At 37.9% G+C, this 22,029-nt stretch overlaps 2 protein-coding genes across 4 annotated transcripts in view; both read right to left on the bottom strand.

Moving 5' to 3' along the window:
- Positions 1-1,657: 1,657 nt before the first annotated feature.
- Positions 1,658-14,004, bottom strand: ikbke (inhibitor of nuclear factor kappa B kinase subunit epsilon). The gene is made up of 22 exons (XM_060858232.1): positions 13,842-14,004; positions 13,514-13,577; positions 12,605-12,705; positions 12,340-12,477; positions 11,441-11,576; positions 10,884-11,065; positions 10,578-10,738; positions 9,982-10,092; positions 9,026-9,205; positions 8,681-8,877; positions 7,949-8,007; positions 7,751-7,842; positions 6,710-6,811; positions 6,286-6,343; positions 5,294-5,406; positions 4,939-5,015; positions 4,636-4,675; positions 4,444-4,545; positions 3,899-3,995; positions 3,616-3,707; positions 2,656-2,727; positions 1,658-2,569 (listed from the first exon to the last, which is right to left on the bottom strand). The coding sequence occupies exons 3-22, from the start codon at positions 12,692-12,694 to the stop codon at positions 2,506-2,508; spliced, it is 2,163 nt and encodes a 720-aa protein (XP_060714215.1). The 5' UTR covers positions 12,695-12,705; positions 13,514-13,577; positions 13,842-14,004; the 3' UTR covers positions 1,658-2,505.
- Positions 14,005-16,513: 2,509 nt separating this feature from the next.
- The window catches only part of srgap2 (SLIT-ROBO Rho GTPase activating protein 2), a 91,097-nt gene continuing 85,581 nt past the window's right edge, over positions 16,514-22,029 (bottom strand). For all 3 annotated transcript variants that reach the window (XM_060857785.1, XM_060857786.1, XM_060857787.1), the window contains 3 exons: positions 21,555-21,704; positions 20,939-21,257; positions 16,514-20,203 (listed from right to left, as the gene is read on the bottom strand). In XM_060857785.1, the coding sequence (XP_060713768.1) occupies positions 19,760-20,203; positions 20,939-21,257; positions 21,555-21,704 (913 nt within the window). In that variant the 3' untranslated portion in view covers positions 16,514-19,759. The remainder of the gene's footprint in view (positions 20,204-20,938; positions 21,258-21,554; positions 21,705-22,029) is intronic.

The following is a 22,029-nucleotide window of genomic DNA, read 5'->3' as shown; positions in this document are numbered from 1 at the left end:
ATTATGCGTATTAAGATGTCAGGAAAGTGAAATACAAACTTGACATTTACAAATTCACTCTTTTGACACACCAATCATTCATTCTAATAAAGGAAGCCATGGTCCCTGGGGCCGAACCTTAAATTGTACTTTTTTTTAATTATGCATCTAACCTTTCTAACATCTAACATCTTTCTGACTGTTATTAAACTAATAGTTAATAAGCTAATCTGAATAAATACCCAATCTTATAAAAGCACCTGAAGAGTTTGCCGGTTTATGATTCAAGGAGTATCTTTAACCAAAATGTTTAAAAGTAAAACCAGATTTTTTAAGCTAGAGCTATTAATCATAAAAAATGTTTTTAATGAATGCATCTGTATACTACTCTTTTTAGGGTAATGCAGCTGAGCCTCTAGTTTTAATCATGTTAAGGAATCGACTTGAGTTCACCGCAGAAAAGATTCATTTCTAAATTGTCATTTGTTTAGTATTTAGATTTCAAAGACATTTTGAAAAGAATACCAATCTAGCATTTAAACTATTATAGTGTACTTATACTCTATAAAGAATTGATTCACCTCCGAAGAGTCTTTCACTACAAAAAAGATTCATTCCTGAATCAAATTACTTAGGAAACATCCTTTTAAGACTAAACAACAAGGATTTCTAGACCACAACAGTGTCCTCTTATATGTCTTTATAGTAAAGTGCCGTCAGCTTAACTATTTTCTTATCACACTTTTGTACTGTAGGTTTCTACACATATGCTCCCTTTAACAGAGAATATAGATGTATCATAACCCTATACAGTACCATTCTTCAAACGGCTCTTTGGTTTGCTCCTCTAGGGATACCTTAAAAGTAGAATTCCTTCAGGTAGCAAGAACCGTTAATCAAGCAAAAAACCCTTAAGAAAGCCTTTGAGAATTCGTTAGAATACTCAATGTGCATGTAAAAATACTACTATTTTGATATCCTATTTTGGAATTTGTCTTGTAACACAGTGTATGGCATTATGCCTCTAGTGACGTGGTGTTTTCACATCACTTAGTACGCTGTTTTGTGGTCTGAGTGAGTGTTTCAGACCTACGCAGTAATTTCCCCAGTAGCCACAGGACTTCCCCTGCATGTGGCATCTTTCCCTTTTTAATGAAACAAACATTTTTTCATATTGATGTGTCTTAGTGTACATACCAAAGGTTAGATTAAAATACTTTGCTTAAAATAAAACAATACTTCGATTACGCATCACATAAAGATAAAGGTCGGCCATTGTGTTTACTACTTTCGATGTTCCACTGATAACCTGGGTGGACTGAATGGTCAGTGGTACTGCATCTTTACTGTCTGTATTGTACAGTGTATTTTGCTTTTTTCTATTATGAAATCTAAACACAGCACATTTCCCTCTATATTTACAGTTCACTCTTCTTCCTGCACTCCTCTCTGTGGATCAAGAGACTAATTAAACAGAGCCACACTGCAGACTCATCTATCAGAGCAAGGACCATTACACCAATACGGATTTAGTACCTAATATTTTACTTTATACGCTTCTGAGCAATAACCAGCACGCTGTAAGAGCTAAATTAACACAGGCATCAATATTTAATGCAGTTTATGTTCAGATGATTCAGCAGAAGTGCTGGTGTTCTAAAACTTTTCTGAGGTCATATTCATTTCCAGTCACCTTTATTCATATGGTTGGCACTTTTATTTGAATTATTTACAAGATTTGGACAAGCGAAACAGGCTCTAAATTATGACATCATATTTTTGGTTAATACTAATAACTACTACTAATAATAATAATGATAATAATAATAATAATAATAATAATAATAATAATAATAACAATGGTGATGATAAGACTGGACAGACATTTGCACAAATGCACACATAAACAGTGAGGTGTTCTTGTGGGCTAATTCACCATTTCAAGAGCTGTTTCAATCACATCCCACAATTCACAGCAAAGAACAGGGAGCATCTACACTCGCTATGTTCCCTTAATGGAAATGACATCCTGTTGTCTGAAGTTTCTCAGCTTGAGGTAATGATTAACAATTTCTCGGCCAACTTTATCTACAAATTTAAGTAACGTATTGTTGTTGTAGCTTGCAATAACTTGGTTTTAACTTCATTTGAAATTCTACTGTATAATGTATAACCGTTTAAAGATTAAAAAAAAAAATCTTCTACCTCAAAATGTTGTAAGGATATATGACGAAATAAAATATAGTCTTTTTTTAAATACATAAACTACTTTAAACAACATAAAAAGTTGAGTCATCTGTGTCCCAATGTGTAGTGAACCAGAGTCCTTACCAGTGCCCCAAGCCATGTATATCATGTATATATTCATGACCTAGGGAGCTTGGGAGTTAATTGAGACCCACTCCTTGATGCGAGCATCTCCAGAGAGTCAGCGGCCCATAATCCTTTCCACAGCAGGTTAAAGAAATCTTGTATTTCTGTCACCTGTTTCTTTATTCCTGAGTGCATCCCCTTTTCCAAGGAACATCATGATCCTTGTTGCTGTGGTAAATTAGGCTCGAGCACCAGCGTAGAGTTGAAAGCCCTGAGACTAAAACACACAAAGCATACTGTACATGCCAGAATTTACATTTTGTTTATTAATAGCAAGGTTGCTCCTACGGTTTTAGAAGATACCTTTCTATTATCTGGTTGTTGTTTTGCAGCTCTCGAGCCACTTTTTCCATTTCATCCCTTAATCTTTTCATTCTGAAATACAAAATCACCACATATCAATTTGAGTTTTCTTAACCAGCCTGTACATGTAAACTTATGTACTATGACCTTTCCCATGCAACCTATCTATATTAGGGTTTAAAGCTACATCAGCACCTGTCTGCGAACTTTTCTCACAAAATTACTTGGCCATATTCTCAAAAATATAAATAAACTTAAAACCTAATATAAACCCCCGTGACCACATGGTTACGATTGTTTGACATTTTGTTGCATCTCCAAGGGATCCCAGTCACGATGCATACTGTACCTCTAGCCTTAACAAAATCCCCATTGAATCTTTCTGGCAAGCAAATAGCGAACATTCCCTATTTTATTTGAATATTTTACTGATTTTGTATTAGAATTAACTTATTTAACAATATATTGCAATTGCAATCATGCGATAATACTAAATATCAGCATGGCTGTGATTTGGCAGTACAGTAGGTAATCATAGCAGTGCTGATATTTAGTATAACACTATAATATAAGCCAATGAAGCAATAACACATTCACAATCATGGGCTGGCTAATTAGGACACGACGATTTGTACTTTCCCGTTAAAGAAGCTTCTGGTAAAATTGTTGATTATCTATTTAGTTTTTATATTAAATGTCAAAAAGCTTTCCCCTTTCCTAAAAAATATCTTTGGCCATGTCCGCCAATGATGTTGCTAACACTACTGTAGTATACGCATATGAACCAGGAAGAGGAAGTATAAATTGTGAACAGACTATCAGAGTGATCGACACAGTGAAAAGTCCCAGTGTGGTTATGGGAAATACAGGCATTCTTGTGATTCTGATCGACCAATCAAATTAGTGGTAGTGCACCGTAACAAGCTGTTCCCTAATACTTAATCCCTAATATACTCCCACCTAAGGATCATATTGTCTTGATTCTTCATTCCATCATTGGCTCCTGCTCCAGCTGGTCTCTGAAGTGCTATGACCAACGCTCTGTCCAAAACCTGTACAAACGACATGGGCTTTATTCACTAAACACATTATCTATCTGAATAAAATGTTCTTCTTAAATAGAATCTCTCCATCACTGGGCACGTCTGCCATAGATAAGTTAGTGCATGTGCTTTATCATGAATTCATTGGAAGAGAAAAAAACAGTGCAAGAAGTGAGAGGTTTTGGAGGTAAATATCCGACCTTTGTCTGCTCTCCCTCACACATCTGCAGATCTCCTATTAGCTGTAAGAAGAAACTGCTGAAGTGCTCTAACTTCGACTGGATGTCAGAGAGTACACTGTGGTGAACACACACACACACAAACACACACCATATTTCACACTGCATTCCATTTATAGGCATCAAGTGCAAAACACAACATCCAACATCCACCGTCGCTATACGCACTTGGCTATAAATAAATAAAAAAAGAGAAGAAAAGAAAAAAGAAAAAAAAGAAAGAAGCAGTTCTTCTACTTTCTTTGAAGAAAAAATAAATAAATAAAAAAGCAGTTCCTCTACTTTTTTTTTAGATTTGAGAGTTCAGAGGACAACTGAAGACAGCTAAAAGCTTTTCAAAGCAGTATTAATGATGATTGATTATTTGGCATTAATGTTTTGATTCTGCATTTAGACAATTCAACAATACACACATTATAACACTGGTTATTTTAATAATACTGATTAATCATATCTGTTGTGGTATCAGCAAATAAACAGTGGTGATGTAATGAGTGTGATGTCACCTGCTCCATGTCACCACTGCTGCCAAAACCTCCTGATACCTCTGGAGGCATTCGTCTCGAAACAGAGCCTTCACCTTCTTTATGTAGACTGACAGGTTAATCCTACACAGGAAGCACAGCGAAAGCTCGTGTTTAAAAAAACAGAGACACGACGTCATGCTGCTAAGTGTTTACTACTCATCCAATACTCACTTTTCAAACTTGTGAATCTGCTCATCGTTGTAGTTGAGCTCTGAAGGAGAGGATGAGAGAATTAGCTGTAATCAGTCACATAATCTGTTTTTCTCTGGTTAAGTCTTTTAATAATGACTCTGTTTTCACTGCTTTATCTAATGTTGTTATCAGAGGAAAAAGCATGGTGAGAGAGACACGCCCAGCTTTGGATTGGATTGGTTCTTGAATTGGTAATTAATCAAAATGTAATATGACTGATTTTAAACATCACATACATACAGTACTACATGATACTACTGATACGAACACGTATACACTCACTGCCGATATGTTTGTCTTTGCGGTACTGCCGATGTACAGCCGAAATCTTCTCGAGAAGCACCTCCATCTTTTGTATGCTGCATGAAACATAAGGTGATGTGTGTCAATGTAATGTTTTAAACGTCCATAACATTGTTTAACTGACCGATCGGAAGCTCCTAAATCCCATTACGTCAATCTCCTTGCTTCTGAAAGAGATCGTCAACTTAGTATATGTTCATTTTTAACCCGCTGGAATTCTGCTATAGACAATTATACCCGGAAAACATGTAAACAAATTTTCAACCTAAGCATATTAACGTTTGCCCTCGGCTGTAAAACACTGTGGCCTGATGATGATTTATCTTTTGCGTACCATCTGTCCTGAGACTGTGTCTTGGAGTGTTTGGCTATTTCCAGATGAAGATTTTGCAGTTTGTTCTGGATTTCTCTGAGGCCGTTGCCATACACAGGTAGTTTTTCATGGATCTGGAGTAAAAAAAACACAAAACGTAATCTTCAAAAAGATAAACTGCTTAAATATTCCTCCTTTTCAACTACACATGATCAGAAGAGACATATACTGTATATTCATTCATTCATCTTCTACCGCTTATCCGAACTACCTCGGGTCACGGGGAGCCTGTGCCTATCTCAGGCGTCATCGGGCATCAAGGCAGGATACACCCTGGACGGAGTGCCAAACCATCGCAGGGCACACACACACACACACTCTCATTCACTCACACACTAGGGACAATGAGATGCCAATTAACCTACCATGCATGTCTTTGGACCGGGGGAGGAAACCGGAGTACCCGGAGGAAACCCCCGAGGCACGGGGAGAACATGCAAACTCCACACACACAAGGCGGGAATCGAACCCCCAACCCTGGAGGTGTGAAGCGAACGTGCTAACCACTAAGCCACCGTGCCCCCCAGATATATATATATATATATATATATATATATATATATATATATATATGTATACGTATATATATATATATATATATATATATGTGTATATATATATATATATATATATATACGTATATATATATATATATATATATATACGTATATATATATATATATATATATATATATATATATATATATATATATATATATGTATATATATATACACGTATATATATATATATACGTATATATATATACGTATATATATATACGTATATATATATATATACATATATATATATATATATATATATATATATATATATATTTAGATTAAATAAAAATAAAAAAATATATGAATTTTCAGAGTCTACTGCTGCATTTTCACTGCATCCTCAGCTCTCTAGCTCTAACATATATTTTATATCAGTGTATGATGTTTACCAATCTGAGTTTCTGCATGTTACCAGAAGAAATTGGAACATCCACTGGAACCTGGGTTCTGCAGGACAAAAGATTAAAAGAATATTTAAACACTTCGGTTAGCAAACGCCATTATAGCAATCATTATAGAAATAACTAATCAAAATCTATCACAGTAAAACTGGGTGTAGTACAAAGTGCCAGACAAATCACAAGCCCAGGAGATATCCTGTCTGAGATAATAATCATATATTGGTTTATTTTCATCAGCCTGCATTAATGCATTTAATTAGTGCACATGTTGTCACATTCCATTAGCATAACACTTCAAAGCTAATGAAGTTAGAATTTGCATACCCTTGATTATTTATTTATTTATTTATTAGAATTTCTACTACACATCCACAAGCTAGTAGTTTGTGAGCATGATATGACGTGCGCTTACAGTGCATCCAGTGTTTCTTCTGTGTTCAGGCAGGACAGAAGCTTCATATTCACCAATGCAATGTTGTGTGTCGTGGTATTGCATTCAGTCCGAACAATTTCACTGCAAATGAGGAAAAAGAACCGGTAACAAAAGTTACAAGAAGGTTCAGAAATCTGGGTTCCCTGTTATAAGATGTTTACACTGATGTATACATGCACTGGTCACTTTACTATGAACATCTTTACACCAGCTCTCTGATGCAGTTAGCCAATCATGTGACAATGATACACTGCATAAAATCATGCAGATGGTTGTTTGTGCCAGGATAGACTGGTTTGAGCATTTGGGTTCTGGACTGGATTGGTGGCTCAAGCGGTTAAGGCTCTGGTTTGTTGACTGAAGGATTGGGGTTCGATTGTGCCACTGTTGGTCCCTCGGTCGAGGCCCTTAACCCTCTCTGCTCCAATGGTGCTGCATCATGGTTGATGCTGATGCACTCTGACCCCCAACCTCCAAAGTTTGGCTATGTGTAAAAAGAATTTCACTACACTATAATGTATATGTGACAAAAATAAAATCTTATTTTATTCTATTTCAAGCATCTCCTAGAATTTTCAAACACAACAGTATACATTAACCATCCTACTTAAATGGCTTGTAGATGAGAGGCGTTGACTCGTACTGGTTCAGGGTTGACAGAAGGCCTAACATTGGTTACAACCCTGGTGGAATCTGACGTAGCTTGGCAAAAACAGCAGATGCCTACTGTATATCAGGTTTCATTCCTGTCGGTTAAGAACAGGAAGCACTACATTGTCAAAGCCATGCTTTTTTTGTACTGATGTTTGATGAAAAGATGAACTAAAGCTCATGACCTGTATCTGCATGATCTGCTGAACTGCACTGCTTTCAATAGATTAGTTACCTGGATAATTCCGTGAACAGGACAGGTGTTCCTAATAAACTGGCAGGTGGATGTATGAAATTTCGAATAAAAACGAAACAGATCACATGACTGTAAATGTTTAAACACATTATACTGCAAAATATGTTGCTCACATGTAACCGTAGAATCCCTGCAGTATCAGGTCTATGTGCTTGTGTAGGAGTCGAGTCGTCCAGAGAAATTGGTGAATAACTCCGACTAGGTTCTGTGGAGAAAAACAATAGGGTTTTGTGCTAGATGTTTAGTCGCAGATTAGTAATTATTTTGCCTTTAAACGCAATGATGGGTACAAAGCAGGCTTTGTTTGCTACCTTTGTGAAAGCGTGGTCGGCCACGATGTCAAATCTCGAAGGTAAAGCCGGGGTCTCGGCTAGAACATAAAAGAAAAATGTGAGAGACAGGGATTGGCTTGGTCTTAGATTAGAATTCCAGATGCATAAGCAGAACCAAAATCTATTATCAGTTCAAGAAACTGAAAAGAAATTAACTCTGAGGAAAGATCAGATGGAAGATTTTTTTCCTCTCATCACATGTTCATTCATTCATTCAATTTCTACCGCTTATCCGAACTACCTCAGGTCACGGGGAGCCTGTGCCTATCTCAGGCGTCATCAGGCATCAAGGCAGGATACACCCTGGACGGAGTGCCAACCCATCGCAGGGCACACACACACACACACACTCTGATTCACTCACGCAATCACACACTACGGACAATTTTCCAGAAATGCCAATCAACCTACCATGCATGTCTTTGGACCGGGGGGGGAAACCGGAGTACACGGAGGAAACCCCCGAGGCACGGGGAGAACATGCAAACTCCACACACACAAGGACGGAGGCAGGAATCGAACCCCCAACCCTGGAGGTGTGAGGCGAACGTGCTAACCACTAAGCCACCGTGCACCCTCATCTCATGTTACACAATAAAATGAGAAACACTTCATCTATTGTATTCATTTGTTGTATCACATATGCAACATAACTCACACTGCACTGCAGATTATTAACCAGTTATTATTAACAATCAAAAACGTTCTCACGCTCTCTAGGAGGCAGGGCCGCGATTTTCTCGGCTCGTCTGCTGAGCAGAAACATGGGTCGCTCTGCAGAGGTGGGAGGCAGGTTGATCACTTTCATGCTGGGCTCCAGGATGAGCAAGTGACCCTGGAACAGATACTGCTGCATTTCTGCTCCAATCCCTGTCTGAGCCTGGACTTCTTCAAAAAAGACTGAAACTCTAAATCAAAACAAAAAGACACATTTTGACGTTGATATTTATACTAGGTTTGCACATAAGAAAGAATCCTCTGGTAGAAAAATATACATTTATTTAAATAACTGGAACTAAATGAGCTAAAGATCATAGCAGTTGTAGCAGCACTAACGTGTTGTAAAAGTGGATGTAGATGGTGTGGGCAGTGGCTTGCTGAAGCGAGAAGACGTGCACTTTTACACGTTGGAGAATGTCCATTGTAGCAGCAAAGAACTGGTCAAACTCCCAGCATTTCTCCTGATTGGCCTCCAGGATGTTGGCCAGCACTGGGACCAGGTGCATTTTCAGACCCCTGAAATGACATAAAAAGATAACAACAATAATATTCTCTATAGTTAATGAATAACAATGCTAGAAAAATATTACTTCCAGGTTCATTCCATGGAAGGGGTGATGTTAGATTATGTGAAAGACCAAAACATACAGTAGGAATTTTAAAAAATGTTCCTTGATCGAAGATGATAAAAATATTTCTGAAAATGTTTTCCAGGTGTTTTAATAAATTACCGAATGTTATAATGAAACGATTCCAAAATTTCCGGCGCCAACACGAATGGCAGGAGCTCTGTGTTTATTTAACTTTTAGGCTGTTTTTATCCTTTATTTTTTCCTCCCGTCCTTAATATAAGACTGTATATCTATCTATCTATCTATCTATCTATCTATCTATCTATCTATCTATGTCAAATATGCAATACTTACTGAAAGTGTCACCATATTGACGGCTACATGTTTCCTTCGTAAAATTGATTTAAAAAAAAATTCCATTTATTATTATTTATCTTACATTATAAGGTGCATATGTCATACCTGTGATTTAGCTGTTAAATAAAAAACAATGTTTTAACATTACCTACTTTCAGAGCTAAGGTTAGAGAAAAGTAACACCTTTACATACCACCAACACCTACAGTACTGTATATACTGTATTTTGTATGATGCAATGTGTTCTAGACGTTTCTCTAAACAAATTCAAATGATCAACTTAAGCAATAATATAAGCACCTATGATGAGGTACAGGAAGCCGTGACACCGGGTTGTACAGTTATAACAGCGCATATACTTACTCTGAAACCTGGCAGGAGTGGGGAAGACCAAAGCTCCACTCTATAGGTCCATTGTCTACCTTCTGGACCCCTGCAATAGCACCATTTGGCTTTTCTGTGGTGATCTTGTACCTAGGATCAAATGAGATACTCAATAAAAACTTTAATATATCAGTAATAACTAAGTATATGTAAATAGTAGGGTTATGTTGATCAGATTTTCAGGGGATCCCCTTCAGGTAATCCCCATCTTCAATAAACAGCAGTTCAAAACATTCACAGATTTTTTTTAAAGGTTATTCCCTTATTTTGATAAGGTTACAAAATAAGCTTTAGGATTTCAGTAAAAACAGGTTTATTTATCTTGACGTCTTTGTGAGACGTACATGGATGTATCCTGCTTGTGTATTTTTCCTTTCCTTTTTAAAATAGTTGTCATCAATATATAGAATATTTTCTATATAGTTAATATATAGTTAATACTCCTTACATTATAACCTTAACAGTCTCCTGATATTGACTACAGAACTGTTCTGCTTTATCATTAATTCAGCAAATACTGAATATACAAATCACTTTATTGACAAAAAAATAAATATATTCTTTTCCTCCCATACATTATCTGTTTGTTCCTTCGTGGTCCTCCGTATGGTATGAAAGGTAGGCTGCCGGTCGTGATATGGTAAAAAGTAACACCAATGCTCCACAGATCCACCGTCACTCCGTAGGCCTTCTGCTGAGGCTTCCTCAAAACTGCATGCTCATACATGTCTGGGTGCTGCACATTACAGAAAAAACTGTTTCACCATTAAAAAAAGATCTCCAAAATATATCACTGTAATACAATTCATCTAAAATGAATACAACTGTAAAATCAAATACGTGTCACTCGGGTCATGGTTAAATGTTGACCCCTTTCTCACCAGGTATTCCTCCGTGCCATAGATAGACACAAACTTCTCATCGTCCTCGAGTTCCCGAGCGGCTCCGAAGTCTGTGAGTTTGTAGACCGAGCCGCCGTCCTCCCCCACCTGCCTCAAAATGTTGCCTGGCTTGATGTCTCGGTGGATCACACCATTCTTACGCAAATGGTTCATTCCTTGAGCTGCAAATTTGAACCAAGGATGATGAACAATTCCTTTCATTTTTAAAAATGTGTCATTTTATGGTCATATCATTCTATCTTCCATAATTCATACTATAGATCCAGCAAGAATCAACTCCTAGTATTGTTCTTCTGCTCTTCTGACTCACCTGAATAAACCATAAAGACTCAAAGACTCCATCCATCCATCCATCTATCCATCTATCTATCGTGTAGGCTGTACTATGCTTTTTTCAGGACTCATATTATTCAATATATGATCACCCCAAACATACCGTATCCCTTCAGCACATGCAGGACTTTTGAACTATTCTTATTTACATTGGTACTCTTTGTATCTTTAAAGGTCTGATGTATAGAAAGAGAAATGCTGACCTACACACTGCAGCACTATAAGGATTTCAGATTCAGGGAGTCCGAATGCGTTTTCAGGTTCCTCTAGCTGATTCAGCAGACTTCCTCCTGAACAATACTCCATTACCAAAACCTTCTGTTTGGGGTTCGCCTGGATCTGCATGAAAACATTCATAGAAAAAAAATCAAAACATTTGATATATGACAGGTTCAGGTTTTGCACAGAAATCAACCTGATATTGGCTTTGATTTAATTCATGTGGGTGCAAATACTTTATGTTTTTGTAGAACTTACACCACATTATTTCATGGGGAGCCTAAAGTCTCAGGAGATTCAGAGGAAAAAGACAGGACACCCTGGACAGTGTGCCATCCCATCACAGGGCACACACCCATTCACACATTACAGCCTACAACGCAATGTACAGTATAATAATAAACTGGACTGTGATATTTTTGTTTATTTGTCTTGTAGCATCTTGTACCAGGTTGCACAGATGCATTTTATGTGTCTAGTACTAACTTACTTTAAGTCCTTAGCTCTGTGTTGTAAATAAATATGGTTGAAATGACAATAAAAGCTTCTTGACTTGACTTGAAACGTGCTAACTTCTAAGTTAGGGTGCATCTCTCAAATACTATTTATTAGTGATCTCTGTCCTTCTTCTTCATAATTGTTACTAAGATTAAAATAAAATGAGACCAATACAATTACTTTAAAAGTAAACAACAAATGGTAAATTGTATCAATTAAAATAGAGGGTTAAGGGTCCTGCTCGTGGTTCTCTGGAAGGTGTGAGAAGTAGTTCAGCACTGTAACTGACACTGAAACTGACAGGTGGAGGCGCACAAACACACACATGCCTACACACACACACGACAGAGCAAAAATGAACCTGAGATAACATCAGATTCCCCACCTCCTCTATGCTAAGGAGTTTGACGATGTTGACGTGATTCAGCCTCCGCAGCAACTCAAACTCCCTCATCTGTACCTCATATGGTCTGCTGTAGCTGGCCATGTTAAACACCTTCACCGCAACCACTTCACTTGTTTTCTTCCAAAGAAAAAAAAAGGTGTAATGTTTGAGTCAATTTCTCACACAATATAAATATAGGTCAAAACAACAAATGCATATCAAATGTCTCAGAGCATCAGATAGCGGTGTGCGGAGGCAGACATACTTTGGTTCGTGCTTTAAAGACACTCGCAGTTGCACCCTGACCGAGAATATCTTCAGTCGACCAAAGATGGTTTTCTGTACTTGTCGTCATTGTTGTCTATCCTGTGAAAAAGAGTTCAGAAATGTTACTTTATATAAGAGAAGAATATCATATACGGTAGATCTAATGTGTCTGTGCTGTTTTTGAAAATGTTCCAACATTTCTAAATATACTTGATAAATTCAAAAATATATTTATTTAATAAGAATGGTACAACCACAGCCACCATATTTGATGCATAAATAATTACCTTTTTTTGCTTGATTTGCAATAATTAATTATGTCATAATTATAACTGTTTATTTTCCTTATATTAGTTTCTTATTCTTCTTATATCACATTAATTTGCATCAATTACATTGTTTATTAATTATACAACATCCCATATAGTTAATGCGTAATGTCCATGAGACAAGTCAGTTCCTGTTATCACTTAATTTATAGCAGCTTTAAAAGTCCCTCACCAGTTTTCTCTTCGTTGAGTAAGTTTAAAAAAAAAGGCGATCGATATATAGACGAAGTGCAAAACAAACAATCCATCAAAACAAATCTGTACATTCAAACAATATCTGAATATGTATTAAAAAGTGACAATTTGTGTCATTTCACAGTCACTCACATGAAAAAAAAAACACTCAGATTAAGTGATAAAATACAAAATAATAATACAAAAAAAAAAGATTTTATGTTCTTGTCATAATGTCCTAATAATCATTCCATGCACATTCTGATGTTCAAGCAACCTGCTGACTCACCATTTTATAAAAGCCATTCATCAACCTGAGGCATAGTTCATCCGTGTATGATAACAGATAACAAAAATACAGGCAAATACAATAAAAACACAAATAATTACATTGTATAAAGTACCTTTTTACAGTTTCTTCTTAGTGCCACTATAAACAAGACATGAGGAGGAAACAGATCTCAGGAGCTGTGAAACATAAACAACTCAAGTAAATCAAACATTTGCCTGAAATATCACACAAGAAATATGCATCTTAGCTGTAGTTGTGTAGTAAGTTTGATCAACTTGATATTTAAACTAATCTAACCTACTGCATTTTGAGGTTTTTGTTTTGTTCTAGTGTTTTGTTTTGTTTTGTTTTGTTTTGTAATTGCTGAGTCGATTCCCTTCGGCTCCCTCGAGCTGTGTTTGAATCGACACCAAGAAGTAAATAAAAGACATCAAACTCACCGTTTAATATTGACTACGAGATAAAGAGGCAGGACTAGGAACTGCTTCTTCATGGAGATTTAGAAATTCCTCAAACCGAACGTACAGTACACAATGTTTCGACAAAAAGAGACTTTCAGTTTGACAGGCAGGAACTTCCTCATTGGAGTTTGGGGAAAGATTCAGTATGCGTTGGTCACATTAATAAATATTAAAGGAGCCTTATCAAAAACAAATGCATAGATATCACGATATAATAACAATTGTATTTAAAATATTGTAAACATAATATTTGGGATAATTATAAACAACAGCCAGTTCTATACGGATGTGAAAATATATTTAGATTTTATTTTATAGTCTGTCGCCATCTACTGGCCAATAGGCGATATGACACTTTATTATTACAATTACTGAAACAAAACAAAACAAAAAAACCTGTCCCTTTTATATACACACACTCTAATTTTCTGTTGCAGCAAAACACATAGTATGTCAATTAAGTCAATGTCAATTAACATCAGACCAGAAGGACATTATAACATTATATATGACACTAGAAATATTTTCATATTTCAGTATAAAAACTCTCTTTTCTGCAGTGAAAAAAAACAACATGACCTGTATAAAGTTTAAAGACAACTGGACAAAGGAGCGTGTGTCAAATTAAATATTACATCACTGATATGCACATGAATGGAATATTTAGGGTGATCTTGGTATCTTTATTATTAAATGAATGCCTGTTTATTGTGTATGTACATTAATTTTGGTATGTAAACGTGATTTGTATGTAATTATTTAGCTATTTTATGTAATTTCTGTACAAAATGTACATTAAAACTATTTCATAATTTTATAGCGATATACAAGGATTGTACTGATTTGAACATATGTTGAAAATAGCAGATTTGTCGTCATCTAGTGTTTGGAAACCATATTACAACATTTGGTGATTTTGTAACACACACACACACACGAATCTACTGCAACACAGATCACAATAAAGCTTTAACTGAAATGTAATAAATATATAAATAAACATTTATATATTATTTATTAATCAATGTGGGAATACACCTTGAATGGGACTCTCCCATTTCATGAAACCATTTACTTATACATACATACTGTACATACATACATGCATACATGCGTACATACATACATACATAAACACTGAAGGGGCAATTTAGAGGTACTTCATTCATTCATTCATTCATCTTCTACCGCTTATCCGAACTACCTCGGGTCACGGGGAGCCTGTGCCTATCTCAGGCGTCATCGGGCATCAAGGCAGGATACACCCTGGACGGAGTGCCAACCCATCGCAGGGCACACACACACACTCATTCACTCACGCAATCACACACTAGGGACAATTTTCCAGAGATGCCAATCAACCTACCATGCATGTCTTTGGACCGGGGGAGGAAACCGGAGTACCCGGAGGAAACCCCCGAGGCACGGGGAGAACATGCAAACTCCACACACACAAGGTGGAGGCGGGAATCGAACCCCGACCCTGGAGGTGTGAGGCGAATGTGCTAACCACTAAGCCACCGTGCCCCCCTAGAGGTACTTCACTTACTAATATATTTTTGGGAGGTAGGAGGAATCCTATGTACACGTTTCTACAATTTACACATAGACAGTAACCTGAGAATCAAGTTGCCAGTGCTACCTGTTCTGCCTCGATGACACTCTATTCATATCAGTTTTTTATGTTAAATACATATTGTACCTGCAAGGGATTGGACAATGGCAATAAAAGATCTGATTTTAGAAGCCAATAATTAACTAGTACAGCATAGGGCCTCTATTTGCAACTAAAATAGCATCAATTTCTATTGGCAATGATGGATACAAGGGAGTTGTTCCTTGCCACAGTCGCCTATGTCACCTCAGATTTGCTCATTGGGGATAAATACAAATACATTTAATTATTTAAATTTGTCACTAACATGCCCATCTATCCCAAGTATTAGGCTTAGGGAATGCAATCATTCTGCAAACCAAACCAACAGTGATCCAACCCGTGCTTCACTCTTTGCAGCCAAGGTGGTAAGATTCTCCACACCGCAACTCTCCTGGATGTGGGAAAGACAGTGCAGGTAGACTACACATAGTGGACTATACATACAGAACAATACACAATTCACATTATCCTCAGCCCAAAATATCCGTTGCGGTAACGATTGAAATTAGCCAGAGTCACCAATTCTTTAGCTCTAGCAGCCCAACTATGAAAACTCAACCTGTGGAGCTCCTAGAGAGTCAAGGTGTGTATTTAATTCTGCACAGAGTTGGCAGCTTTGGTTTTATATTTATTGGACATTCCTTTCAGACAGCACACTTTTACGTTGACAGTTGCTCCAGTTGGATGTGGTTCATACTTTAAGTAGTGTACTGACTTTACCATAGACACCAAGGCTCTAGATACACCACAGATTAAGACTTGCTGTCCTGGTCACAGATGCACCACTGAATTTTTGAACTCTGATACGTCTCACATCACGTAGTATGGATTAGAATATTTGATGCACATTTGTGATATTGCTTCTATATTACTTATAGAATGTGAAATCAATACTGACCAGTGTTTAAATTTCATCATCCAACCCTTATACTTGTTTTCTATTGATATTGACTTCATGTTCAAACATTCCAAAGACTCAGCCAAGTCAATGACATGTATAGCAAGCGGTTTATTAAAAAAAAAAAGGTTTACTACAAGAACTACGCATGGAATTATATAAGGTGTATTTGAGAGTAAACTACTATTGCTATTACTGTACAATCCTGTACCCAATCCCTTCCAACAAAAAAAAAAAAAAGAAAACCAAAAAGAATGTACCTCTGCAATGTACACCATTGTATATACAAAGTACATCTGGACACAGGTTTCTCTCATTAACAGATACTTGAGTTTGACGACTATAAATACCTCTCTGACAAGACAGTTTACAGCCTTGATTTAAAATGGACAGGAAATACACATTTAACAATAGTTACTATTTAGAAACAAAAAAAAAAGCAAACCCTCGCTCAATCTGTTCACCAACATACAATGCAGATTCAAGTTCATAATATGAATGGAGTTTAAAATTGCAGACTTGAAAATAGAAAGATTACATGTAAACCGAGACTTCAGCCAACTGCACAGAAAGAAAGTTACACAATAAGACCAAGCACTTTGCATGAGTTAATTATGAACTGTGTAGGATAATGCTTTTTTTTTTTTCCATTCCAATGTGGTTTCCAGTTGCCTTATGAGGTATTAGGAACAAAACAAAGAGTAAATTTCCAATCATAGCACACAGAGATATACCTAATCACCTGTTAAGACATGTATGTAGAAAACAGCAAGACAACACAAAATAAAAAATAAAAAATATCCAAAAAGATTTCCTAGAAAAAATTGACCTTTAAAAATTCTCTGCCTTTTTTTAAAATTTATTTTTATTTTTTTTGGGGCGAGGGGTGGGGGTATTAATGAAACGTTTCCAGGCGTTTCTAATTATTTTCAGGATTTTAATAGCAGGTCTTCATGACCCTGGGGGGGGAAAAAAAAATAAATCAACTGGCCCCATGCTTGTTTTTTCTTCCCGACCTCAAAACATACCCAACATTATGACCACCACATCACGGTTTGTACATAGTAAAAATTCAAGGCATTTCTTTAAAAAAAAAAAAAAAAAAAAGTCTTTAAAAAGCATACATAGACTATATGAACTCAAAAAGAGTCAGATCATTTTTTTTTTTATAGATAAAATGGCCTGGGAAACATGTCAATAGAGAGCTGTGAAATATCTAAACATGCAGAAGACTGGTTTAGCACAAAAAATCCAATCTTGGGCTGCAACCCATCAAAGCGCCTGGGTATGAAGTGTACAGGATCTCTAACAACTCCGAGATTAACCTGCTCCCAGTCTGGAGCCTGCAAACATCCTTAATTCCATATTAAGACCAATAAAAATGTCTGCTATTTAATAAATCTTAATATCCACAGTAAACTACTGTGAAGAGATGAAAGTTTTCCCAATCCGCTGTATAAAGCATGAATTAATAACCACTATTAGGCTGGATTACACTTTACATACATAGAAACATACATAGAAACATACTGTATACAGATAAACAACTTATACACATGATGCAAACTCGAGGTCAAATACCAACCCACGAGAATTGTAAATAAACTTAGGCAAGGCAGAAGGAAACCATATTTTTTGCATCAAAACACGTCACCAAGTGTACAAGACATTCCTCACTTTTGTATTTTTTTTTTTTCCAGTTATAATCTTAATCATTTCAGGTATACACAGAGAACACACAGAAATAGCCCCGGTTTCTCTGGATTACATCATGTTTGATTCACGTTTGATTATTTGAGAAGTAAACCGTAGAAGAATGTGACGAGCAGGTTGTTAAGAAGTGCTGGTGAAGCTGCTATAAGAATGGAAAGAGTTTGAGAAGCAGCACAGCTTTGCTTTATGCACCATGCAAGAAACTGGATAGATTCAGGATTCGAGTCAAGTTGCGAGGTATAAAGGCAAAAAAAAAAAAAAAAAAAAAACAGCTTAACAAGACATGAGCTCTGTGGACAGAAATGAATTGCAGGTCTTATTTTTCACCCTAATACTTGGTTACGCTTCTTATCTCCCCTCGTGATCGATTCTATCCTTTTGTTTACAGAGCCGTCGATACCTTTTGTAGCATGCAGACTGATTGGTGTTGACGTGACACTGATGAGTTGCATGCATCAGCAGTACGTGGATGTTTGCCCAGGCATGTGATTTTGCAGGGGATGTAGGAGTAACTATTAGCTCGCAATTTTTTATCCCCACAAGAAAACAAAGGTGAAACTTCAATACTTAATAGTAAGCAGCTCCTCCATTTTTTTTTAGAGGAAAAAAAAAAAGCTCAAGGTCCCACACAGCTGTTTACTACTGAATCAACTAGACAAAATGGAGTCGGTGCAAAGATAAAGCTGGTAAAGTGTTGGACTTTATCCCTCAGTGCTGCCCTTTACATTGCACGATAAGCTGAGATGCAACTCTTTATTAATTTTTTTGTCCTGAGAGCTTTCCAGGTGCTTGCGGATAAAAATGATTAATAATAGTTCACGGCAAACAGGCTAAAAGTTATACATCACTGCTGATCAGTGTTGAAAAAAGTTTTACTATAACAGTTATCGTTAAGAAAGGAGGTGGTGTGTTATTGTTCAAGAGAAAGTGGTGCAAGCAGGTTGCCATGCTGGAATTCCTACAGAAAACCTTTTATACTGAAAGCCTTTAAGGCTTGATCCTGAATTACAAATGCAGGTATATCCAATGAGAGAGGAGGGTAGAAGCCAACATCGCTTATCCTGATGAAAACACGGACACGATTTCGGTACGTAAAAATAGCTGCATATAAATACACAGATACCTTTTTTTTTCCCCCAGTGGAATGCTATGGAGTTCATAGTAGGAGTATTGCAAAAAAAAATTCAGTCTCCATCATGGCACACGTCAAGTGCAGCTCCCTCAAGAGTGAGTTAAAAAAAAAAGAAAAAGGAAAGAGAGAGAAAGAGAGAGACGTGAGAGTTATTCACAGCTACATATTTTCCAAAATAATCCAATCCAATACACAACCATTTAAAAAAAATATTATTAAACTTAGATTTAACTATAAAGAGGGATCGAGAACGCTTACAACCCTGACAGAATTCTTTTCTCAGGTTTAAACAGTGCTGAAAAATCCCACCATGTGCATGTGGACCACACACAGACAATACACACACTCACATCCACACACTGCATTTCAGAATTGAGGTTACTGTCCATAATGAATGAATAAAAAGTGGTTAGTTATTTATCCCTCCATTAACAGGATCAAAAACAGCCGGCTGGATTTTGGAATCACGATATAGCAATAAAGGATTGATGGATTTCTCAAGCCGGGCAGGATTTATCGGTAGATGGAGGAGGTGGTGGCGGAGATGGAGGGATACTGGTGGTGCTGCTGGAGCTGCTACTTTTAGGGAAGACTGCAGGTTTGGGTCTGGTGGCTGGCGGCCGGTTGTCTCGGAAAGTGGAAGTGGAAGGAGAGAGTGCAGTGGTCGTTGTTCCTGAGGACAGAGGGCTCTTAGGTGCTGGGCCCTTGATGGGGCGTGAGGCGGAGGGCACGTCGCTGGCCGAGCTGGCGCTGCGCTGGAGAGGGCACTGGAGCGGGTGCTGGAGCGGGCGCGAGTGGAGCGGGCTGGATGGCTCGGAGGCTCCGCCGCTCTTCAGCTGCTCCAGAGTGTCGAGCACCACGTCGGGTGCTGGCTTCACACTGCTCTTCTTGTCCAGGTCGTGCAGCTCGCTCAGCGCTGTGCTCATGGTCACCTGGATTTCCTGAAGGAGAGAAAAAACATTAATATAACAATAAAAGCTGTGGCCTGATTGGCGCACTATCTGAGGCAGCTAGAAAACCTTCTGACTTAGATCTTTAGGTGTCTTCTTTTGTCACCTCCCTTCTGCAGCACTCCAGATATTAATCATAGCTTTTGGCCATTATCATACACCTGTTGTTTCTTCAGAAAGAATCCCTATACGCTGGTTTAATAGCCTAGCCCGTTACGTTTGGCTGTCCGCTGGGTGAGGAATCTCTAACCCCCACTATGAGTATCATATAAAAGCTCCCTGAGCTTCATCCAGCATGAGACCACTCAAAACAAATTGCTGCCTTCAGCTGGATCAATCACATAACTCCAACCTGCCGTGAAATTACTCCACAAGCACGAGTCCATCTTAGCACTTCTCAAAGGGAAGCTGCCACAGGGAGCAAAGACGTTGGACTCTATATGGCATCAGAGGCCAATGTGACACGAGTGCGATAAAATAATGTACAGTTTTCAACAGCTCAACTCTCAGAGCAGCCAAGAACATTTAAAACTGTCAACTAAGATGGAACTTTTTGTTGCTTACACTTACACAGTGCTACCAGATAAGACTAAAGAAGATTCTGGTAATCTAATTCATGTTGCTAACGATTGAGATATTTTGTACATTTTTTAAATAAATTCTTGTTGTATTGCTTTAAGCCCAGTACTGAGCATGACAGTAAATACAGCAGTTGTAATCTCTCACCTGTGAGCTGTGCTCAACCTGCGAGAACACTTCAGGGTCAAGAGGTCGATGGTTACTAAAACTTTTGGAGCGCCCTGCAGGGGTGCCTCTGCGGAACTGAGGGCTCTCCACCTTGGCTTTGAGGGATGAGTGCCGGGTGATGGAGTTGAGGACACTGTGGGCGCTCAGCGGCCTCTTGTCCGCACTCTCTTTGGGCAGCGCTGCTGCAGACAATGAAGAGCTTCTCAGACCCCCCGCGGGAACAGAGGAGCCATCGACAGTGCCTTCTATCGGCCGGAACGTCCTGCGGATTGAACTCGCCTCTGGACGCTTCCTCATCCTGTAGATGAGGCAGAAAGGGAGTAGGTTTATTTTCATTCCCTCTGATATCTTATGAAAAGGATTATATTAGAAGACAAGGATGGCAATTCATAAACACAAACACACGCACACACTCTGTCATAAATCACATGTTTTGTTTACTTTTGTTGTTCTGGGTATGGTTGGTGTTGTATAAGCCTGCTGGTTTTTCTGCTAGGTAAGCCACCCATTGCTGACCCTGAGTCTCCCTTAAGCACACCTCGGAGTCTTAACACACACAGACACAGTGTTAATAAAGAAGTGAGAAGGCTCTTACTTGTTAAGGTTGGCCAGATAGATATCGGCTACATGGCCTCCAATGGGAGAGCTGGCACTGCCTCTAGTAGACACTTTCTCCTCTATTCCCTCATGAGGTGCCTCTAGTTCAGCTTTTGGACTGCCTCGGCCTGTGTAGCCACCATCCGCGCTGGGAGAGTAACATGTCATACCATGCCGTGTCATTTAAGAGCATAAAACAAAGCAAAGTATCTCTTCTGTATCTAACTGAAATACTACTACTGTCATGAGACCATGGTGGCTAAAGTGTTGATCAGAAGATCAGGTTCAAGTCCCAGCACTGCCAAGCTGCCACTGTTGGGAGACTGAACAAGACTTCTAACCCTCCCTGCTCCAGAGGTGCTGTATCATAGCAGTATATGTGGTGATAATAAAGGCTTCTATGCCCCTTTCTTTATTCTCTATTCTCTCTGTTAAACATGTAACTAAAACAGCTTTCAGTACATGAATAAAAA

This window comes from Tachysurus vachellii, chromosome 22 (genome assembly GCF_030014155.1).
Source record: "Tachysurus vachellii isolate PV-2020 chromosome 22, HZAU_Pvac_v1, whole genome shotgun sequence".
NCBI classification, from domain to species: domain Eukaryota; kingdom Metazoa; phylum Chordata; class Actinopteri; order Siluriformes; family Bagridae; genus Tachysurus; species Tachysurus vachellii.
This window is presented reverse-complemented; position numbering and strand designations above follow the sequence as displayed.